The sequence below is a fragment of the Thunnus maccoyii genome, chromosome 16, assembly GCF_910596095.1.
Source record: "Thunnus maccoyii chromosome 16, fThuMac1.1, whole genome shotgun sequence".
NCBI classification, from domain to species: Eukaryota; Metazoa; Chordata; class Actinopteri; order Scombriformes; family Scombridae; genus Thunnus; species Thunnus maccoyii.
In genome coordinates this window covers 3,328,653-3,346,686 of record NC_056548.1, presented here as the reverse complement: position 1 = coordinate 3,346,686, position 18,034 = coordinate 3,328,653, and the positions used below count along the sequence as shown (strand labels likewise).

Here is an 18,034-nt window from a genome sequence, read left to right as displayed (position 1 = left end):
GGTAATTCTCCGAGGAATCATCTGCAACTATTTTGATAATTGAATCAAATCATTTTTTAAAGAAAAATACCAAATATTTACTTGTTGCAACTTCTCAAATATGAGAATATGAAGCTTTTTGTCATCATACGTGATAGTAAACTGTAAAATAAAGTAAAATAAAGTAAAATCTCTTTGGATTTTAGACTCTTGATAAGACATTAGAAGATCTTTGTTTCTAGGAAATTATAAAAGGGTATTTTCTGACATTTTATGACACAAATTACAGTAATTGTATTCATTGTTAATATAAAAAATCTTAATTAGCGGTGCATTAAGGTACAGTTGAATATCTAAATGTGCAGTTATATGTACAGTCTGTAAACTCTGTGTGGTCTGCTGCTGTGACGCTGAAAACTCTCATTACTTCCATTGCACCAAAAATCACAGACAGATTCCTGCATATTTACTAAACTTGGTGAATAAAGTGATTCTGACTGTGATGAATAGTCATTTGCATCTTCCCCCAGCGATGAGTAGGAAAGTTTCTCTAACAAAGAGAACGCTGCAGACGACGTGAGATTCGGGGATAACAAGCCCTGCCGATGCCCTCAAGCAACAACCAGCTGAGAAACAGCAGAACTGCAGTTTTTTTTTTTTTCCACACAGGTAATATATCTCTTTCAGACAGGTGAAGAGGCGTTTAACAGCCATGGGGAAGTCATTAAAAGAAGACTCACACTTACAGAGCACTTACATAATAAGACCTCTAGTGACTGGAGGTTTACACTGTGAAAACCACAAATGTGCTGCATTCTCTCTATTTACTTCTTCCGCAGCAAAATCTGCCATAAACACTAATATGATGCTTCAAAAGTGTGGACCCAATGTCCGTTTAAAAGTCCTTATACTGCAGGAATTCTTTCACTTCTTCTTCTTCTTTGACTTGAAGCTTCAGTAAGCAAGATTTTAAAGGTAAAGTGAAGGTAACGGCTGTGTGTGACAAACAGGGACACAGCAAAGACATCCTAGCCCTAATCAAGCCTCCGTTTTCCTGATGCAGCTCTTAAAGGATGGATTATTTATATAAGAGACTGAGAGCGAGAGATACAGACTATATAACACTGAGAGTTGTAATAGTAGAATGCTTATTATTCTGATCTTTTGTTAGTTTAGAAAGAACTTTATTAGTTGACCGATGTCAGTCATAAAACACATTACAAACACCATTTAAATAAAGTAAGTTGGGTATGAAAAAAGGTAAAGAAACAACCAAACAACCAGTCATATACATCCAGACACATATCAGCCAATGGGACATCTACAAAGATGGGTTGGATATATGGTCATGTGGCTTCAGGCCAATCGTTGTCCAAGAAGGGACACGGGTGATGCCATATTTGGTCCATTAACTAGAAAGGTGCAACTAGGGGTTGGTGGTATTTGGGTTTTTTTGTTAATCCAAAAATGTGCCTATTAGATATGGCATACATTAGAAACACTTTGATGAGGATAATAACAATAATATTAATAGTAGTAAGTAATAGTAAAGATAAAAGGCTTTATAAAGTGCTGTTTATAGAGGGAGCAGAAAGATGCATAATGCAACAATATAAATTGATAAAAAATATCAAAAAAGTAATAAAAAATCTAGTTAGTTTACATTTAATATTACACAATGGCTGTAATGTCAGTTTTGCTGAGCTACATCACTTTTTGTTAATGGTCCTTCTATTTCAGGCTGCTACAGCCTGTAATCAAAAACTTCAAATAGCCAATAACCTCAAGGAGTTAAGCATCTATAAATATCACCAAACATTTATTATCTGGGTTTGCTTCCCAGCCTTTTTGCATCGTATTCTTTTAGAGTCGGCTGTGAATCAATCAGCAGTATCAAGCTGCTGGCTGAACGTCTAGACCAGACTGGTGTGAACAACCATTTGTCTGTGCTATTACATTTATGAGTGTAATTGAAAAGAAACAAGTTTGCATGTACTGTAACCACAGCAGTTACACAAGTAAACAAACCTCGTAAAGATACAAATTGCATTAACGCATCAGAGAATAAAACTAGAACATTCTCATCAATATGTGCATAATTTATAAATGCACAGAAGCTTTCGGTTGTTTTTCTCTTTGTGCTCAAACAAAGAAAAGCTGAGCTGGTGTTAAATTTACAATACATGTAGTATATAATAGGTTTTTAGAGTATGTGTCAGTTTGAAAAATAGTTGCACTTTTATTAATTTATTCATTTAAAAAAAAATCCAGTAAAAGACAAAACAGTACCAGCTGTGCATTTCATGGTCTCGCTGTTAAGAGGATGCAATCAGTGATCTAGAACCTGTAAGATAGAGGTTTCTGATCTTGAAAACACTTTAAACACACACACACACACACACTTTAAACCTGATGGCTGAAGTTTAAGGTGTTATGAGAGGAAAGGCATCTTTATTTTGGAAATGCCTCTACCTCAAGTGAAAAGAAAAAGGTTCTTGAGCAAAAACTTTAAACTACTATCTGCTAAATGATTTTAACATCTAAAAAATGCCAATTACACACTTACGTAAACCCTGCTGAGACTTGGGGTTGGAGAGAATCTGGTTTTAAAACTAAATGCATGAGACAGTTACCAGAGTTCACAGTTTATCTCAATTACTCTCTACTGACTGTACTTACTGAGCTGAGTTTTCCGATGCAATGTATGAGTATAATGTTCATTTCACAATCAGTTTCACTTCCAAAGAAGGACGTTAGTTAATTAAATTGGCTTTTTTAAAACCTCTCTTGTTGTCCAGTTCATCCAAAGGTTGTTGGATGGGGTTGAGGTCAGGAACTGAGAAAGGCATTTCTTTATGGACCTGACACAAGCTGTTGATACAGAGTTGGATGCACACTACTGTCTAAAAAACAATGTTTTCCATCTGGTCTCGCCTCAGGATTCAGATTTTCCCTCAGAAAACCCCAAACTTAAAACCCACTCTGTATATTTCCACGCATCAGTTGATTCAAACCCTCTTCAAAACTTCTTGTTGTGAGACAGAGTTAACCACAACTGCTCCTTCACAACATGAAAACTAAAATAACTGAAGTACAACTTGTTATGGAATTTTCCATCTTTAGGGGTTACAGGTTGGAGTGACTTTGGGTCAAGATGATGCCTTGAGGTCACGCTGTAATTCTTCATCTCTCCTCGAGACGTCAGTTGTCTGTGATGTTTTGGTGAAAGCAGAAACCTCTCTGATAAAGAGTATATCAGCACTGCCATGGTAGGCCGAGGCCAGAGAGGACCCTTCTAGACAACAAAGATAGGTGGAATGTGTAGCCAAATAGAAACTAGTGAACCGATTAGACTAATTTTTCATATCGTAGGCCATATCTGCTTGGGTTAAATACTAACACTCAGACTGTCAGAGGGCAGAACGGGAAGAGACAGCAACCAACTTGGATGTTCACTGTTTACAGTTCTCCTTGATCAAGTAACTTCAATAAACATTCTCAGCATTAAGACATCAAAGGCTTGTATGTGCTTCTCTCCACTGAAGTGTTGACCACCGCTCAGAAATATCCACAACACAACTGAGGCTTAAAAATCAATAAAAGCATTGCAGCAAAAGAATGTAATTAGTAGGGATGTGCAGAGGGCCCAGTATTTGTATTTGTATCTGTATTTGTTGAGGCAGCAAAATTATTTGTATTTGTATTCAAATAAAAGTGGAAAGAGGCTTAAAAATCCTGTTTTTGTTTTTATTATGCTTTTAATTTTAGTAAATTAAAGTGTTACAATAAGTGTTCATGAAGCTTGTGCCAGTAGTTCAACTTTATCTCTGGGGAACACCCCCAACTGCGGGAGTGACGTCCAAATTAGGAAATATGCGTCATGTAGCAGGTGGATGTGACTCCCCACACTGAGACCTGCTGATAGACGTCACAGCGGAGCAGAGGAGAGACACTGAGATAGCGACTATAACTGACCTGCTCGCTGGTATTTGACATGTTTTGTTTTTTTCTTCCCAAAAACAAATAATTTTAAAAATATTTGTATGAAACAAATACTCGTAAAAAACAAAACAAAACACTATTTGTGCTTTGCCGAATAACGTATTTGTATTTGGGCACACCCCTAGTAATTAGGGGCTTAAAAACATTTTTTTTTAAAACAAAAGTATTGTAACAGCAGATAAAACTAATTAAATCTTCCTCAGAACTATTTTTTCACTAGTACATAAAAATATTTTTTACAGCAGAACATGTACAAAAATTTAATACAAAGAAAAGGCCAATACATTAGCTGCAGTGCTGAAAATGGAAAAAAAAAAGGTTTTTAAGTCAATCCTTCACTGTATAAAACATTTTTCCTTCTTCTTCTTTCACTTCAGTGTCAGTAAAACCAAGTTGAATATATTGTGTCAGTTTTGCAAGGTGCATGGCCCACAAAGCAGGAATCAATATGTGACTTGTGCTTTAAAATTGCTACTAAGTAGGAAGCAGAAAGGGTACTTGTAACCTACTCTGAAACCCAGCAATGGGGAACCACTGGTCTAAAATATAATTGAATGCTGTAGAATTAAGATTTTCTTTAGTTGACACTAAGAGGTCCAGACAAAACCATGAAAAACAGACTCAGACCAAAAGTACACAATAGTACTATAATGCAGTTTGCCACAGAAAAGGGAAAACATGTGAAGCGAGAAGAAAATAAAGAGATAGAATTAGAGTCAGAGAGGGACACGGAGAGAAAGGGGATTATAAGGAGAATGAGCTGTAGAGAGAAAGGAAAGTGCTGAGGGAGGCAGATTGGAAGGCAGCCATTATCGCGTGAGTGACAGGGCGAGTTAAGGCTGACACACATTCTGGTCTCGTCAGAGTCCCACAGGCCACGTCTGAGCTCCCGCTAGAAGTTGTTTATCTTCATCGTGGCGGCGTTCGAGCAGCTGTCACGCATCCCGGGAACAAAAGAGCTAACTGAGGAGAGGAGGAGGAGGAGAAAGAGCTCTGCCCACAACGCTATTTCTGTTTTTGTTGTGTTTACATGAGGGAACCTCGGGGTCAGATTCCTCCTGCACACAGCAAAAAAAAAGTGTCCATCTTCATAATTAACTTAAGAGAAAGTATTAGCCAATGTTGTAAAATTATTCCACATGTTCCCAATGCAGCTACGCTCCGTTTAAATGCGTCTTCGTGAATCAAGGCTGATTGTTTTGGAGAAGGTGGAGTTGCTGATCTCATGATGGAAGGAGATTGTTTTTTTAAACAAGAGCAATTATCTCATCATGATGGTAATTTTACTTTTTAATTCATTTTAAAGCTTCACTTAGTAGATTTTTATGTAAACTGCTGCGGTGTAATCAACCCAAATGACACACTCGGGAGACTATGAAAATGAGCATCCTGTCCTGTCTAATTGAGATGTACAGTATTCTTCTCCAGAATAAATCTTTTAACCGACACCTAACGTCCATCTTCAGTGAGTAAACAAGCAAGCAAACCAAATTAAAATCGTTCCATCGGCTTCAGTATGCAAAACGTATCAGAAAAAAAGCCGCGGTTACTGTTAAATACTGAATTAAAATACAAATTCAAAGTCAAAGTGGTGAAGAAATAGTAGCAAAATGCATGGAAATACAATTACTGCCCTTTTTATACTGTATATACATGCTGCATAAGTACATTTATATGCATGTGTACAATCACACACAGACCTGGAAAAAGGCACAGGTAGATAAAAACCACTCATACAGCCATCAATAAATTATAATCTCTAAACTATGAACTCAAGATGAACACAAACAAACACAGATAATGAAAACTGCCGCTGAGAGCGAAGAAGCCGCCTGCTAGGACGTCAGTAAGAACCGGCAAAAGGCCGCAGGACATAATGAGGTTACTGGTATTTTATGTATAATTTATTGTGTTCAAGGCTGGCTGAGAAAAAGACCTACTGAGCTGAGAGAATATGAATTATGAAAAACAAACTTAAGGACAAGTAAACAACAACAGACGAAGACGGAGAAAAGTAGAAGAGATAACGTGTGAAGGAAGGGAAGAGGATGTGCAGGAACTCCAGGTTCTGTATTTGTATCTTGGATGTTTGAGCTTGTACTTTTACACACTACTGCTCTCATAAAAAGGTAAATATGTAGCAAAAGTCCTTACAAAAATGAGAGAATTTTGCTTCTCGTCACCTGCTTCGACCCCTCAAATATCTGAGTTTCCTCCTAAATTTCCCAGTAGACATCCCAGTCTAATAAAGTCCCGTTCATTTCCTCACATAGAAAGATGTAAGATGACTGACAGCTGGTGCACCTCAAGGCTCAGACGGACATGAAACTCTCCTGGTTGAATCATCAGCAGGATGAACAGCAACATATGGCTCTTTGATAAAGAAGAAAGTCAATGGTACAGGCCTGAATATGGTACCAGTCAAAAGTTCCCGTTCTCTTGAATGAGAAAGTGTGTCCAAACTTTTCACTGCTACTGTACATAAAAACTGAAGGAGAGAAGTCAACTACAACTCCCAATGTGCATTTCAGTAAGAAACATTCAATCACTGAGATAAAGAGAGCAGAACTGGAACAGAAACTCTTGGGTTCAGAACCTCGTGGAAAATCCCACTGACTATTGTAGAAGGCTGTTGTTGTCCCCTCTGATATTGCTGACTAATCAATATTTATGTATTTTTCACAGGTCAAAGGAGGCACCAAGAACATGGGCGAGTCAATGAGTCCAGTTAGTTCAGGCATGTCCGTAATAACAGCAGGATAGAGAGGACTGAAAGGTGTAAATGTTTTTACACAGCAGGACTGTAAAGATTACTATCCTTGGCCCTGGGCTAAGAGTTGCCCCAGGGATAACTTCATCCCTTCTCACACAAACATTGTTAACTCAGGGTTATTCTAACCGCAGGACTGTACGATTCACCCTGCACTTATACTAGCCCTGGGTTAGATGTCTGTTGGAGCACGCAACTAATGTTTACAATCTAGAATGATGCGTGACTACTCTTTAACAGCAAGCAGCAACGTTAGAATTTCGCCATTGGCTAGAGCTTTATGTGAGAGCAGTGTTGGAGAAAGGAGAGACTGAAAAGACGTCTATTGTTTTACCTTTTCCAGCAGTGGCAAACAGGATACATTGCTGTTTTTGTGCCCAATGGGTGTCGTGTCTATCGAAGTACCACCACCTAACCCACAGATTCGGTCACTGCCAAAAAGTGACTGGTGGTGGCGCTACGTTATCAAAACATTTAAAGATGAGGAATGGGTCAAAAACGACATTTGCTTTTCTTGTCAATAATCTGCGGCCATGCATAGAGAAGAAAGACACAAGTCTTCACCACGCAGTCGAGGTTGACCGCAGAGTTGCCCTAACTGTAACTCTGAGTACAGAACCAGCTGTTTGGTGCGGGTGTGTCCACTGTCTGAGACATTGTACATCAGGTATATTTAAATTTAAATTTTTATCATTTGGCAGACACTCTTGTTCAGACCGGCTTTACAGAAGTTGAGTGCATCTAATGAAGTAGCATGAAGACGCTGTACAACTGGACACAACCAGTCCACACATGAACATGCATCATTAATAAAACAGTTTTGAGGTAAACCAGTGTAGGCTATATCCTACATGATTCAATGCTTAAGTGCTTCAAGTCATGATTGATGGGACTGCGACATTGCAAAATAATCACATACATTATTATTAATCACAGTGTTATTTGAGAGTGGCCTCCATCAATGGACTCCCTTCGTACGATTGAGTCTTGACATCTGACGTCTGACATTTTCAATAAAGGTTTGTGAGGCCATTGTCCAGGTCTTGGACAGGAACCTGGGTCTGGATTCCACAAGGTGAAGCAGCTCCAGAGGTGGTCTGAGGATGTGAAGCAAGGTGGGGCTTCTCACATTGCTTTGGTGCTGTTGATGGGAGCCACATTCCTATATTGGCATGAAAGATCTATCCCAGTGACTTTTACAGCAGGAAGGGGTTCCATTCAGTGGTCCCCCAAGGTCTAGTTGATCACCAGTATCACTTTATGAATGTGGACTTCAAATACCCAGGAAGTGTCCACAATGCCCGTGTGTTTGGGAAGTCCTTTATCTATAAATGAGACCAGTCAGGAAGGCTGTGCCCCTCAAACCCACGTGGGACGAACCACTATGTGGGTACGTGCCTACCCTCTGCTTCCCTGGTCGATGAAGCCTTTCAGTGATGGCGGGCGACTCACAAGGGAGAAGAGAGTTTACAATTATCATCTCAGCTGGGCACAGATGGTGTTGGAGAACACCTTCGGGAGACTAAAGGGGAGGTGGAGGATATTAATGAAGAGGAATGACGCCAGCTTGGAGAAGCTTGAAAACTTTGTCATCACCTGCTGTTTTGCTCCACGACTTGTGTGAGTCATCAGGAAAGCCCTTCAATGATGAACTGCCACTGAGAGAGGATCGAATCCAGGATCCAGATCCCAATTGAGGATGACTCACTAGTGCCTTTGTGCAGCATTTTGCAGCTGCCAGATAGGCTGTAGCTTACACACACACACACACACACACACACTATAATTGATTTCTCTGCCTTGAATGAGTGATAAGTTGTTGAAATCTAATATTTGTATTGAAACAACCCCCAACTTTTTATTACCCAATCTCTTCTCTGGTAATTCAAAAAGACGCCTGTTTGAGAACTACTCCATAATAAAACTCTTAGTACAATAATCAAGTGTCTAATAAGAAAATACCAACTCGAAAACATGGTCAAAGGTCACGTTCAGTTAAATTTTAATGGGGTAATATGCAACAGTGACAATGCACTTCACAAAACAAAAGCATACTACAACTTTAAAAAAATAAAACACTCAAATGTTGTAGATAAATTGTTCCGAGAGAGTAAACTTGAAATATTAGGGGCTGATTTTTGATACAAGAAGTGTTGAGATTAAGCAGGAACTGATTGGCGATAAATTAATGAAGAGGAACCTGACGGGATTTACAAAGCTGCATATGTTTTAGCACCAGTATGCAATATGCTGCCAGATCAACATCTGTCCCAGCGTGCTGAAGAGCTGCATCTCACGCTCCCTTTCCTCATATCGCCGTCTCTCTCCTCTCTTCTCTCACTCGCCGCCTCCTGTTCCTCCGTCCGCTGCATGAACTCCCTCTTTGAAGCTTACTGATGTTCAGTGAAGGTTTTGCACCATGACCTTTAAAAGCTCCAGCACTGCCTCTCTCTTTCTGGTCCTCCTCTAAGTCAGCTGTGGATGTCTATAAGTGGCTATTTTTTCAGTGAATTGAGACCGAAATGTCCATGACGTTTCAGGTTTTTCTGAAATGAAATCATTAATGTTGCTTATGTGGTCAAAGTTGGCATTTTTGGCACTTTTTGGGGTTATACATGCCTCTAAAAAGTCATTGTTACTCTAATTTAAACATAGTAACGATACAATCTTGATGTCAGTTTAACCCTTACAGTGTACTGTAAAATATAGCTGCTATTTCAATTTTCTATATTCACAGAAATACATAAATTACTATTGATAAAAATACAAATTTGAATATCTAAAAAGTACCCTTTTTAATTGAGCTAATTTTTAATAGCTGGCTGGCTCATTTAGTCTGAAATAACAATTCTGGATCTTTATTATAGCCTATGTATCTATTGTTATACTACAGTGTCAATGACGAGTTTATGTCAGTCCATCCAGAGCTTCTTCATTTAAATTTAAATGTAAATTTAGTGTTTATTCACATCCTGAAGATTTAGTGCATTTTCTTTTTCTCAGTGCATTCTGGATAAAAATTTAAGTGACTCAAGACATTCTCTCTTTCTTTATAGTCACATTAAGAAAAATACTATTTAAATTAATTTAATGTAGACAATTAAAAAATAATAAATGTTAAGTAGCCTCTATATGTAGGCCTACCAATATAATCCCTAGTCTGTATTGTGCTTCAATTAATTGTGGTGAATTTCGGAAAAATCTGAGATGTCATGGACTTTTCTGACACAGTTCAACATCAAAGCTAAGTAATTCATTAAAAAGGTAGAGTCATCTGTGTGTGTGTGTGTGTGTGTGTGTGTGTGTGTGTGTGTGTGTGTGTGTGTGTGTGTGTGTGTGTTTGTGTTAACAAGGATGAGAGTATGTGAATGTCAGTGGATGTGGAGTGTGTGTGTGTGTGAGTGTGTGTGTGTGTTGTTTGAGAAAAAAGACAGCCTACCTGAGTGTTTTGATCTGACTCCTCTCCTGCTGCTGATGTTGATGAAGTGTTTTCATTCACAGCATCCCTCCTCCATCCTCCTCCACAATTGACTCATCTCCATCTTCATCCTGCTCTCCTCCCAGCTCCTCATTAGCCATGGACAAGGAGTCTTGCTGAGTCATATCCACCTGAAGGCTCGACACTTGGCCCAGAGTCCACAATATCGAAGAATGGACAAGTGATCCTCGTTGCCCCAGAGGATGCATTATTGTCCTTGACCTCTTTGTATTCCTGTTTACATTTTTTGAGCTTCTGATTGAGTTGCTCCAGCGTCCTACTGAAACCTGCCTCAGCTAGCTTCGCTGAGAGATGTTGGAAAACCTTTCTGTGGCGGCATGTTCCATCTAGTTTGTCTTGAATTGACTTTTCCGACCAAAAACTCAGGAACAACACTGTTTCTACCTGTGACCAATTTCATCTTTTTGAATCTTTTCCAGACATATTATTGTTGTTTTAGATTAGCTAGCTTGCAAGGTACTTTTAACATCTGGATGTTGCCGGTTTTGGTTAGTAGTAGTTACAACATAAACATAAAGCTTGTGTGTACCTTAATGACATGACGAAGTTGTGACTGGACAACAAAAACGTGACGCAAAGTCCATTGTTTACTTTTGCCCCATTTTACACTGGCACCCTTTAGCCCCATGTTTAGTCAACCTTCAGGGGATAACCCTGCAAACTTGGGGCTAACCCTGCTCCAGAGAAAGGCTAGCAAGCCGTAGGCTAAAGTCGGATTGGAATATGCCAGGATTGTACCAGTGTGAAAGCTCTCTGAGCCTGGGGCTAACAGCTCTCTTAGCCTGGAGCTAAGAAGGTTCTAGTAGTGCTTTTAGCCTTGGGCTAAGTGCAGTGTGAAATATCCCATCAAATCAAGTTTTGATGGGTACCCGCACTGCAGTACTGGTAAATTTTCATGGAAGCTGTTTTTTGTATGCTCACAAAATACAGTAGTTTAAAATCACAAAGTTTTCAACCTCTAAAAGCAAGTGCTGTAGTGGAGCTAATTTGCCCCTAAATATGGAAAATAAACTCCATGAACACTTCAGCTAACTACTATGTTGCTATGTCCTCTACTAAATATAGTCCTGCTCTGGTTCCAAATCACCAGTTTCACCTCAAATTTTGACACAGAAACATGAGTAAAATGAATTGCCTTGTCCTATTGAGAAAACCAAAGAAAAGAAGCACAGACTGGTAGCTTATAAATTAGCTAACTGGACTAGCTAGCCGACAAACATTAATGCAGACAACCAGCCAGGCCTCTAACTGCCAAAAATATTGCACACTAGGTCAGGCAGGAATTTAAATATCTTTTATCTATCTTTTATCAAACCTACCTTCCCCTTTTTGTTTGTTGGTTATAACTGTGATAAAGTTCTCTGAAGTGACCCCAAAAAGGAAAAATGTGAGAAAAAGAGAGAAAAAACAACTTTGCTTCAAAGAAGTTTTCATCTGTCTCTTCCATAAAACACCTCACTGTGTTCTCTGTCAATCACCTGTTTATTTTAAGAAAGTCTTTTATATACAATATATATTTTCAGTAGGCTACTGACTGCCATTCTAGGTAAATGTCCTCAACTTAAGCTAACTGTGTAGCGGCTAACACAGACTGAGTGTTGACTTAAAAAGACATGAGAGCTGCTGGATAAGTCTGACAGAAAACAGCTAACAGACTGAATAATGGAGTGATGACAAAATGATATTCAGCCTGAATACCAACCTGAATATAAGCATGTGTACAAAGTTTTTGTAGTTCTGTGTATTAACATGTGTGTCCTACGTAGACATTTGGCTTGTGTGTGTATACGTGTGAGAGTGTATTTGTGTCCACAGAGGAGGATACCTTACCCGCTTGCGCAGGTTGCAGGTGAGGATGAGGTTGCGGGAGAAGGAGTTGGCGAAGGCGGTGTAAAACTCCAGCACCTTGAGCAAGGCTTCCCTCTTGATGACGTGGAGGTCGCAGTAGGTTAGCGCTCGCACGTTGGCGCACGCATGCGCCAGGGTGGTTTCTTTCCAGAAGACGTCACCGAACACGTCACCTTTACCTGAGGAGCACAGCACAAGTACACAAGTACCAGTCAGGGAAACAGGGTTGTAGTTTATGAGTTCACGTTTAAGTCCCCCAAATACTTTATATTTAATATATTTTCCTATTTTATTTATTTACTTTTATATAACTTTTAAATGATATATTCTGTGAATTTATCCAAAAATACTGTCTAAAAACTGCCTAGAATAAAATTTGGGTGTCAAAATAATTAATCTTTTATTTATTCATTCTTTTTTGTCCAAAAAGTGGTCAAATTTGATTACATTGAGTACATAATTGCTGGACTCTTTCTATAAAATACCAACAATATGTCATTATTTTTAACTGGAAATACAAAACGAAGACGTGATATTGATGTCTGTAATGGTAGATACAGGTTTTAAACAGGTATTTGTTATAAAATAAAGTCTGTCTTCAATCAAATCATGCTAAAAATGCTTTAGCTTTAGCTAAAGTCAAAACACAACTGTGCATCATTTGAAGACTGTGTGACGATCATCTGGAGCCTGGAGGTTGGAGTCGGGTCCTCAGAGAGATTCGGCTCATCTGGATCGACTCTACGAGTTCATGGGATTCAGCCGGTCTTCCTCTCTTCCATGGCTTTTGGTTTTCTTTGCATTTGGTTTGTATTAAGTATATTTACTCCTGTGTGCTCTCTGCTCTTTGTCCTACTCTCAGCCTGAGTTTGACAACTGTGTCAGTTTGCTTTAAACAAACTATTTTGTGCGACCATGTCACGTCTTTCTACCTGCTCCTAATGCACACTCTCGAAAGGCTGATGAAAGGCCTGCCGTCACGGTTTACTCCAAGAAGTGACTTTTGCATGTCTTTGTATTCTCAACGGGATGATTTTGGACAGTGTCTCCTTGAAGACATTCGGGGTGTAGGTGTTCACACAAAAAGTGGTCAGTAGTTGGGTGAAGAATGAAAGAAGAGCTTGAGAGAGAAGTTCAAACTCTGACAACTTTCAGAGTGATTGTTGGATTGTTTGTTTCAGAAAGTTACAAAAATTGCAGGACAGAGCCCCTCCCGATTACGCCATTATTGTGGCCAGTGTAGATACCAGATCAGCTTGGGGTCATGTGTTTACAGATGACATCACACATGTGTACATATCCCGTGTGTTCGTGCCGCAGGCTACCGTTTAAATGAGCACATTTTGATTGTGTGATTGTTTGTGTAGAGAAAGAGGTCAACATCCAATAAAATGTAAAGCAAAACTTTACATGTAATTAATTCATATCTGTTTGTGTAGAGAGTGTAAGTTCACTATAAGTTCACTATGTATATACACACATGCACAGTATATATGTGTGTGTGTGTTTTGTGCATAAATGTCTTGCTGCAGTCTGGGACTAATATTTATTAGAACAAATATATCATATCAATGCCAATATTTACATCTAAAAAATACATATATATGTACAGTGCTGTGCAAAGGTTTTAGGCACCCTTGATTATCAGGGAGGTGTCAAATTTATTCATGACATGACAACGACCCCGAGCACACAGCTAGAGTCTTAAAGAACTATTTTCAGCTACAAGAAGAATGATGAGTCCTGCAACAGATGGTATGGTTCGGCCCCCCCACAGAGTCCTGATCTCAACATCATGGAGTCAATCTGGGATTAACATGAAGAAGCATCTGAGATGTTCTAAATAATAAATCCACAGAAGAAGATTCTTTCTCCAGGATGGTTACAACAACCTACCTGCAAGTTACCATGAAAAACTGTGTTAAAGTGAACCGAGGAGAAGCTGCTGCTGTTTATTCAACTTTATAAGAAGTTAATTGATAAATTAAAACAATTTATAGCAATATTTTTGTAAGCATTCTCACTTTAATTTTAGTGCCTAAAACTTTTGCAGAGTACTGTACCTTTCACTACAGTTTCAATGTCTCTATCAGTAGAATATGACTCAGACATGAAAAAAAATATAAAGTGTCACCACTGCAGCTCAGCCTGCACGGTGCACACCGGAGCGGGGAACTCCAGCACACGGAGCTTCTTTTCTCGACTCCTGCTCACTTTATTATGTGATATTCGCTCAAACCGGGACTCCTGCCTGTTGTTTCACCTGCTTCCAAACATTATTATTGGTGTTTTCGTTATTGTCAGTTTACTGTCAGGAGGTTTGTTTGTCGGAATATATTTGGGGAACTTGGCGTCTGGAGGGATTTTTTTCACTTTATCTTTGTTTAACTGGTGGAATAATCAATATAATCAATTTTAAAAAAAAAACCATCCTGTGTTAGAAGCGTATGTAGCTGACACAGAAGGAGCCCCAACCAGATACATGCTTGTCAGAAAGAAAGCCGCTTTCATCTGACATATTATTTTTTATTTTTCACAACTGAGCAAACGCATCTTAACTTTTCTCTGTCTAATCTAAATATAAATGAGATTTATAATGAAATGATATGAAACATTCTATTATTGATGGCCATTATCAAAGTCAAACTGTATGTAGAAGGCCTCTGCACACACATAAGTATATGAAGGCAATTTGGAGAGAGATGGCCCTAATTTAGGAGTCTTTTGTGTGTGTAGAAAGAGCCAACCACTCCAGATATGCCTCACCAAGGAACGTGTTTTTTAGTATTATCTTTATAAAGACGTATTTTTATACCTTCACATATTTTTATACTTTCACAACATGTTTGTTCTCATCCATTCTGACAGCTACAAGAGACCACAGAAGAAGAAGAAATGCTATTTCCAGACAGGAAGTCAGAAGTTAAGTCACAGTAGCAGTAATTGAGAAAGACAGTTGGATTTTAAAAAGTCTGACAAGAAAAACTGTTTTTCAGGGATCTTCTGTTGTGAAGCAGCACAACACTGCAGTGGTGGAAAGTAACTAAGTACATTTACTCGACTACTGTACTGAAGTACAATTTTGAAGTACTTGTACTTTACTTGAGTATTTCCATGTGATGCTACTTTATACTTCCACTTCACTACATTTCAGAGGGAAATATTGTACTTTCTACTCCACTACATTTATTTGACAGCTTTAGTTACTTTTCAGATGAAGATTTGACACAATGGATAATATAACAAGCTTTTAAAATACAACACATTGTTAAAGATGAAACCAGTGGTTTCCAACCTTTTTGGCTTTTGACGTCTTACAAAAAGCAGTGTGTAGTCGGGGTCACATTTCACATGTGTATGAGTTGTTAACAGCTCCACCAAATAGTGATTTTTCCCTCTAAACTTCTCACATGCTTTCATTTCAATAAATGTTCAAATGATCCAATATTTCACCAAAAAATCAAAGATTAGAGAAAAAGTCCCAAAAACTGAAAATTTGTGTATCAGAACTTTGTTTTTTCTTCTTTCCTCTCCCATTAATCATCTCACGACCCCTCAGATTTATCTGCTGACCCTTTGGAGGGGCCCGACCCCTAGGTTGGGAACCACTGGACTAAACTAGCTAACTGTATATAAAGTAGTGTAAACTAGCTCCACCTCCAGCAGCTACAACGGTAACATGCTGCTCTAACACTGATGCTTCACTATTAAAAATCTAATGATGTCATATATAATAATATATCAGTCAGAGGGACCAAACCACTACTTTTACTGCAATACTTTAACTACATCAAGCTCATAATACTTATGTACTTTTACTGTAAGAGGGTTTGTCATTCAGGACTTTTACTTGTAATGGAGTATTTTTACATCTCTGTGTTGGTACTTTTACTTCAGTAAAGGATCTGAATACTTCTTCCACTGGCTGTAATGTGGCTGTTTGAAGTGCCTCATATAGTAGCCTACGTATCATTTTATTGATTTAAGCTTAGAGTTAAATGGCCCCACTTTTTTTGATGGATGGGTGTTGGTTGTCAACTTTGTGTAATGTTAGATTATTAGTAGGGTCTATGTTAATGTAAAACATCATTAAACCCTCTGAATACGCCGCACACTTCCCCTCTTTTTATTTCCTTAGCAACACCTTTACCTGGTCAAGTCCTTAGCAACCAGAACTGCTGTTTCCCCATCAGATACTAAAACCAAGTGTGAAGCAACAGGTACAGTTAGTTTCATCAGTCTTAGATCCAACGTAATCCGAGTGAAACGAAAGGAAAAAGGAAAATACTTGAAGAAGACTTTGACTCACAGCTGCGTGATGCGGCACCTCAACTGTGAATCAATGCCGGGATTACAAATCCCAGTAGACAGGGTTCAAGTAAAAGGTGGTATAAGTGAAGGGTGAAAGGCAGGCGGTGCCATGTAAAAGAAGAACAAACTGCATCGGGATTGTCCGACGACTGGATTCATACATATGATTTATCTGCTGGAGGTCTGGCAGCGTTCTCGGAGAGCCGTCTGTCAAAGCGCACGCCGCTGTGAGGAAGAAAGTTCAGGAGAACATGAAGACCTTTCCTCCTCCTGAACTTTCATCACAAAATCTCTTTGACATTTAAAGTAGTACCGCACCGGTAATTCCTTCCTGTCAATCAAACAGTGTGTGCTTAATTTATTTTAGACATTTCTGTTAATGAAGGCAGATTTTTCTCTCTTTTTTCTTGTAGATCTTTTCTTCATCTGTGTAGATTTGGTGATTATTGCTGCTCATCTTAATTAAATAGTTCGTCTTCTTTTAATTCAACCTTAATTTCCAATGGAGTCCAGTTTGTTTTTCAGTTTGATTTACTCACTAAAATCCCTCTAAACATGAGAAGAGTTAAATAAGTTTCATGAGCAGCAGCGAGTGGTTTTGTGGACTCTGGTTTTCATCCAGTCTGTCCGAACCAGGAAATAAATCTGAGCTCACTATTGTGAGTAAAGTAAGTAAAGTTTTTACTTTCTGTGTTTATGTGACGTTAAACTCCCAAAAACATGTGTAAGTAATGATATTTTCATATTCAGTTTTTTGTATTCATGCATAAATCTGTTAATTAGAAGAGAAGTTTGTTGCAGGGCTGCTTTGTAACTTGCAAAGCTAAAATGCTCTATGGTGAGCACGTCGGCCGGCGTGGAGCATTCAGTGACTCTGTTGATTAAAATTACACATAAACAGAAGAATTTACTGTGTGCAAGTAAGACTCAGTGAATGTTTTGTTTGACCATTTCTGCTACTTAGCGATAAAATGCTGAAAGACTTGTGATAGACCCGCTACACTCGCACCAGTGTACTTATAATTACGACAATAAAAGGGACTCATTCTCAAGAAAATGTGGTTTTAAAATCAAGTTATTTAAAATAGTTTGTGTAAAGGATTATTTCCTGGCAAAAAAACAAATATAAACAACAAAATCTTGTGTAGCTGTGAGCACTGACCCTCTAAAACTGAACTGTTTTCCCTCATTGGTTTTCAAACCAACTGCAGCCACCTGGACACTTGACTTATCAACTGCCAGCATAAATTCCCCATGCTAATCACCCGTAGCAGATGAACGCGTGTTTACACTTGCGAGCGTCTCCCGGGCAACGCCATGCTTGTTCTGATAATAATAAGGAGGATGAAGACTAATTATAAGCAGCATCACATGTGTCATATGTCATCAAACTAAACTGAGAGAAGACTTCAGCAACAGACTGCAGAAACATTTCAGTCAGGTATAAGCTACAAAAAAAAAAATGGAAGTACAAAATAAAAACATCATGTAAAAAGTAATATAATTGGTGCTTCTATCCTGCTTTTGCCTCGAGGGATGGTGTTGCACTATGGCTCTAACAGGCACAAAAAAAAAGTCAAATCTGGGCTAATCAGGACTCAAATCTGTGTCAAACCTGCCACAAC

General features: G+C 38.7%; 1 protein-coding gene and 1 long non-coding RNA gene across 2 annotated transcripts in view; both read right to left on the bottom strand.

Annotated features, from left to right (window-relative positions):
* The window catches only part of kcnh5b (potassium voltage-gated channel, subfamily H (eag-related), member 5b), a 184,509-nt gene that overhangs the window by 32,539 nt on the left and 133,936 nt on the right, over positions 1 to 18,034 (bottom strand). Inside the window, exon 12 of the mRNA XM_042387798.1 lies at positions 12,081 to 12,277. Coding sequence (XP_042243732.1) covers positions 12,081 to 12,277 — 197 coding nt within the window. The remainder of the gene's footprint in view (positions 1 to 12,080; positions 12,278 to 18,034) is intronic.
* Positions 9,258 to 10,307, bottom strand: LOC121880522. The gene is made up of 2 exons (XR_006091567.1): positions 10,191 to 10,307; positions 9,258 to 9,297 (listed from the first exon to the last, which is right to left on the bottom strand). It is a non-coding gene; the product is annotated as an uncharacterized LOC121880522 (long non-coding RNA).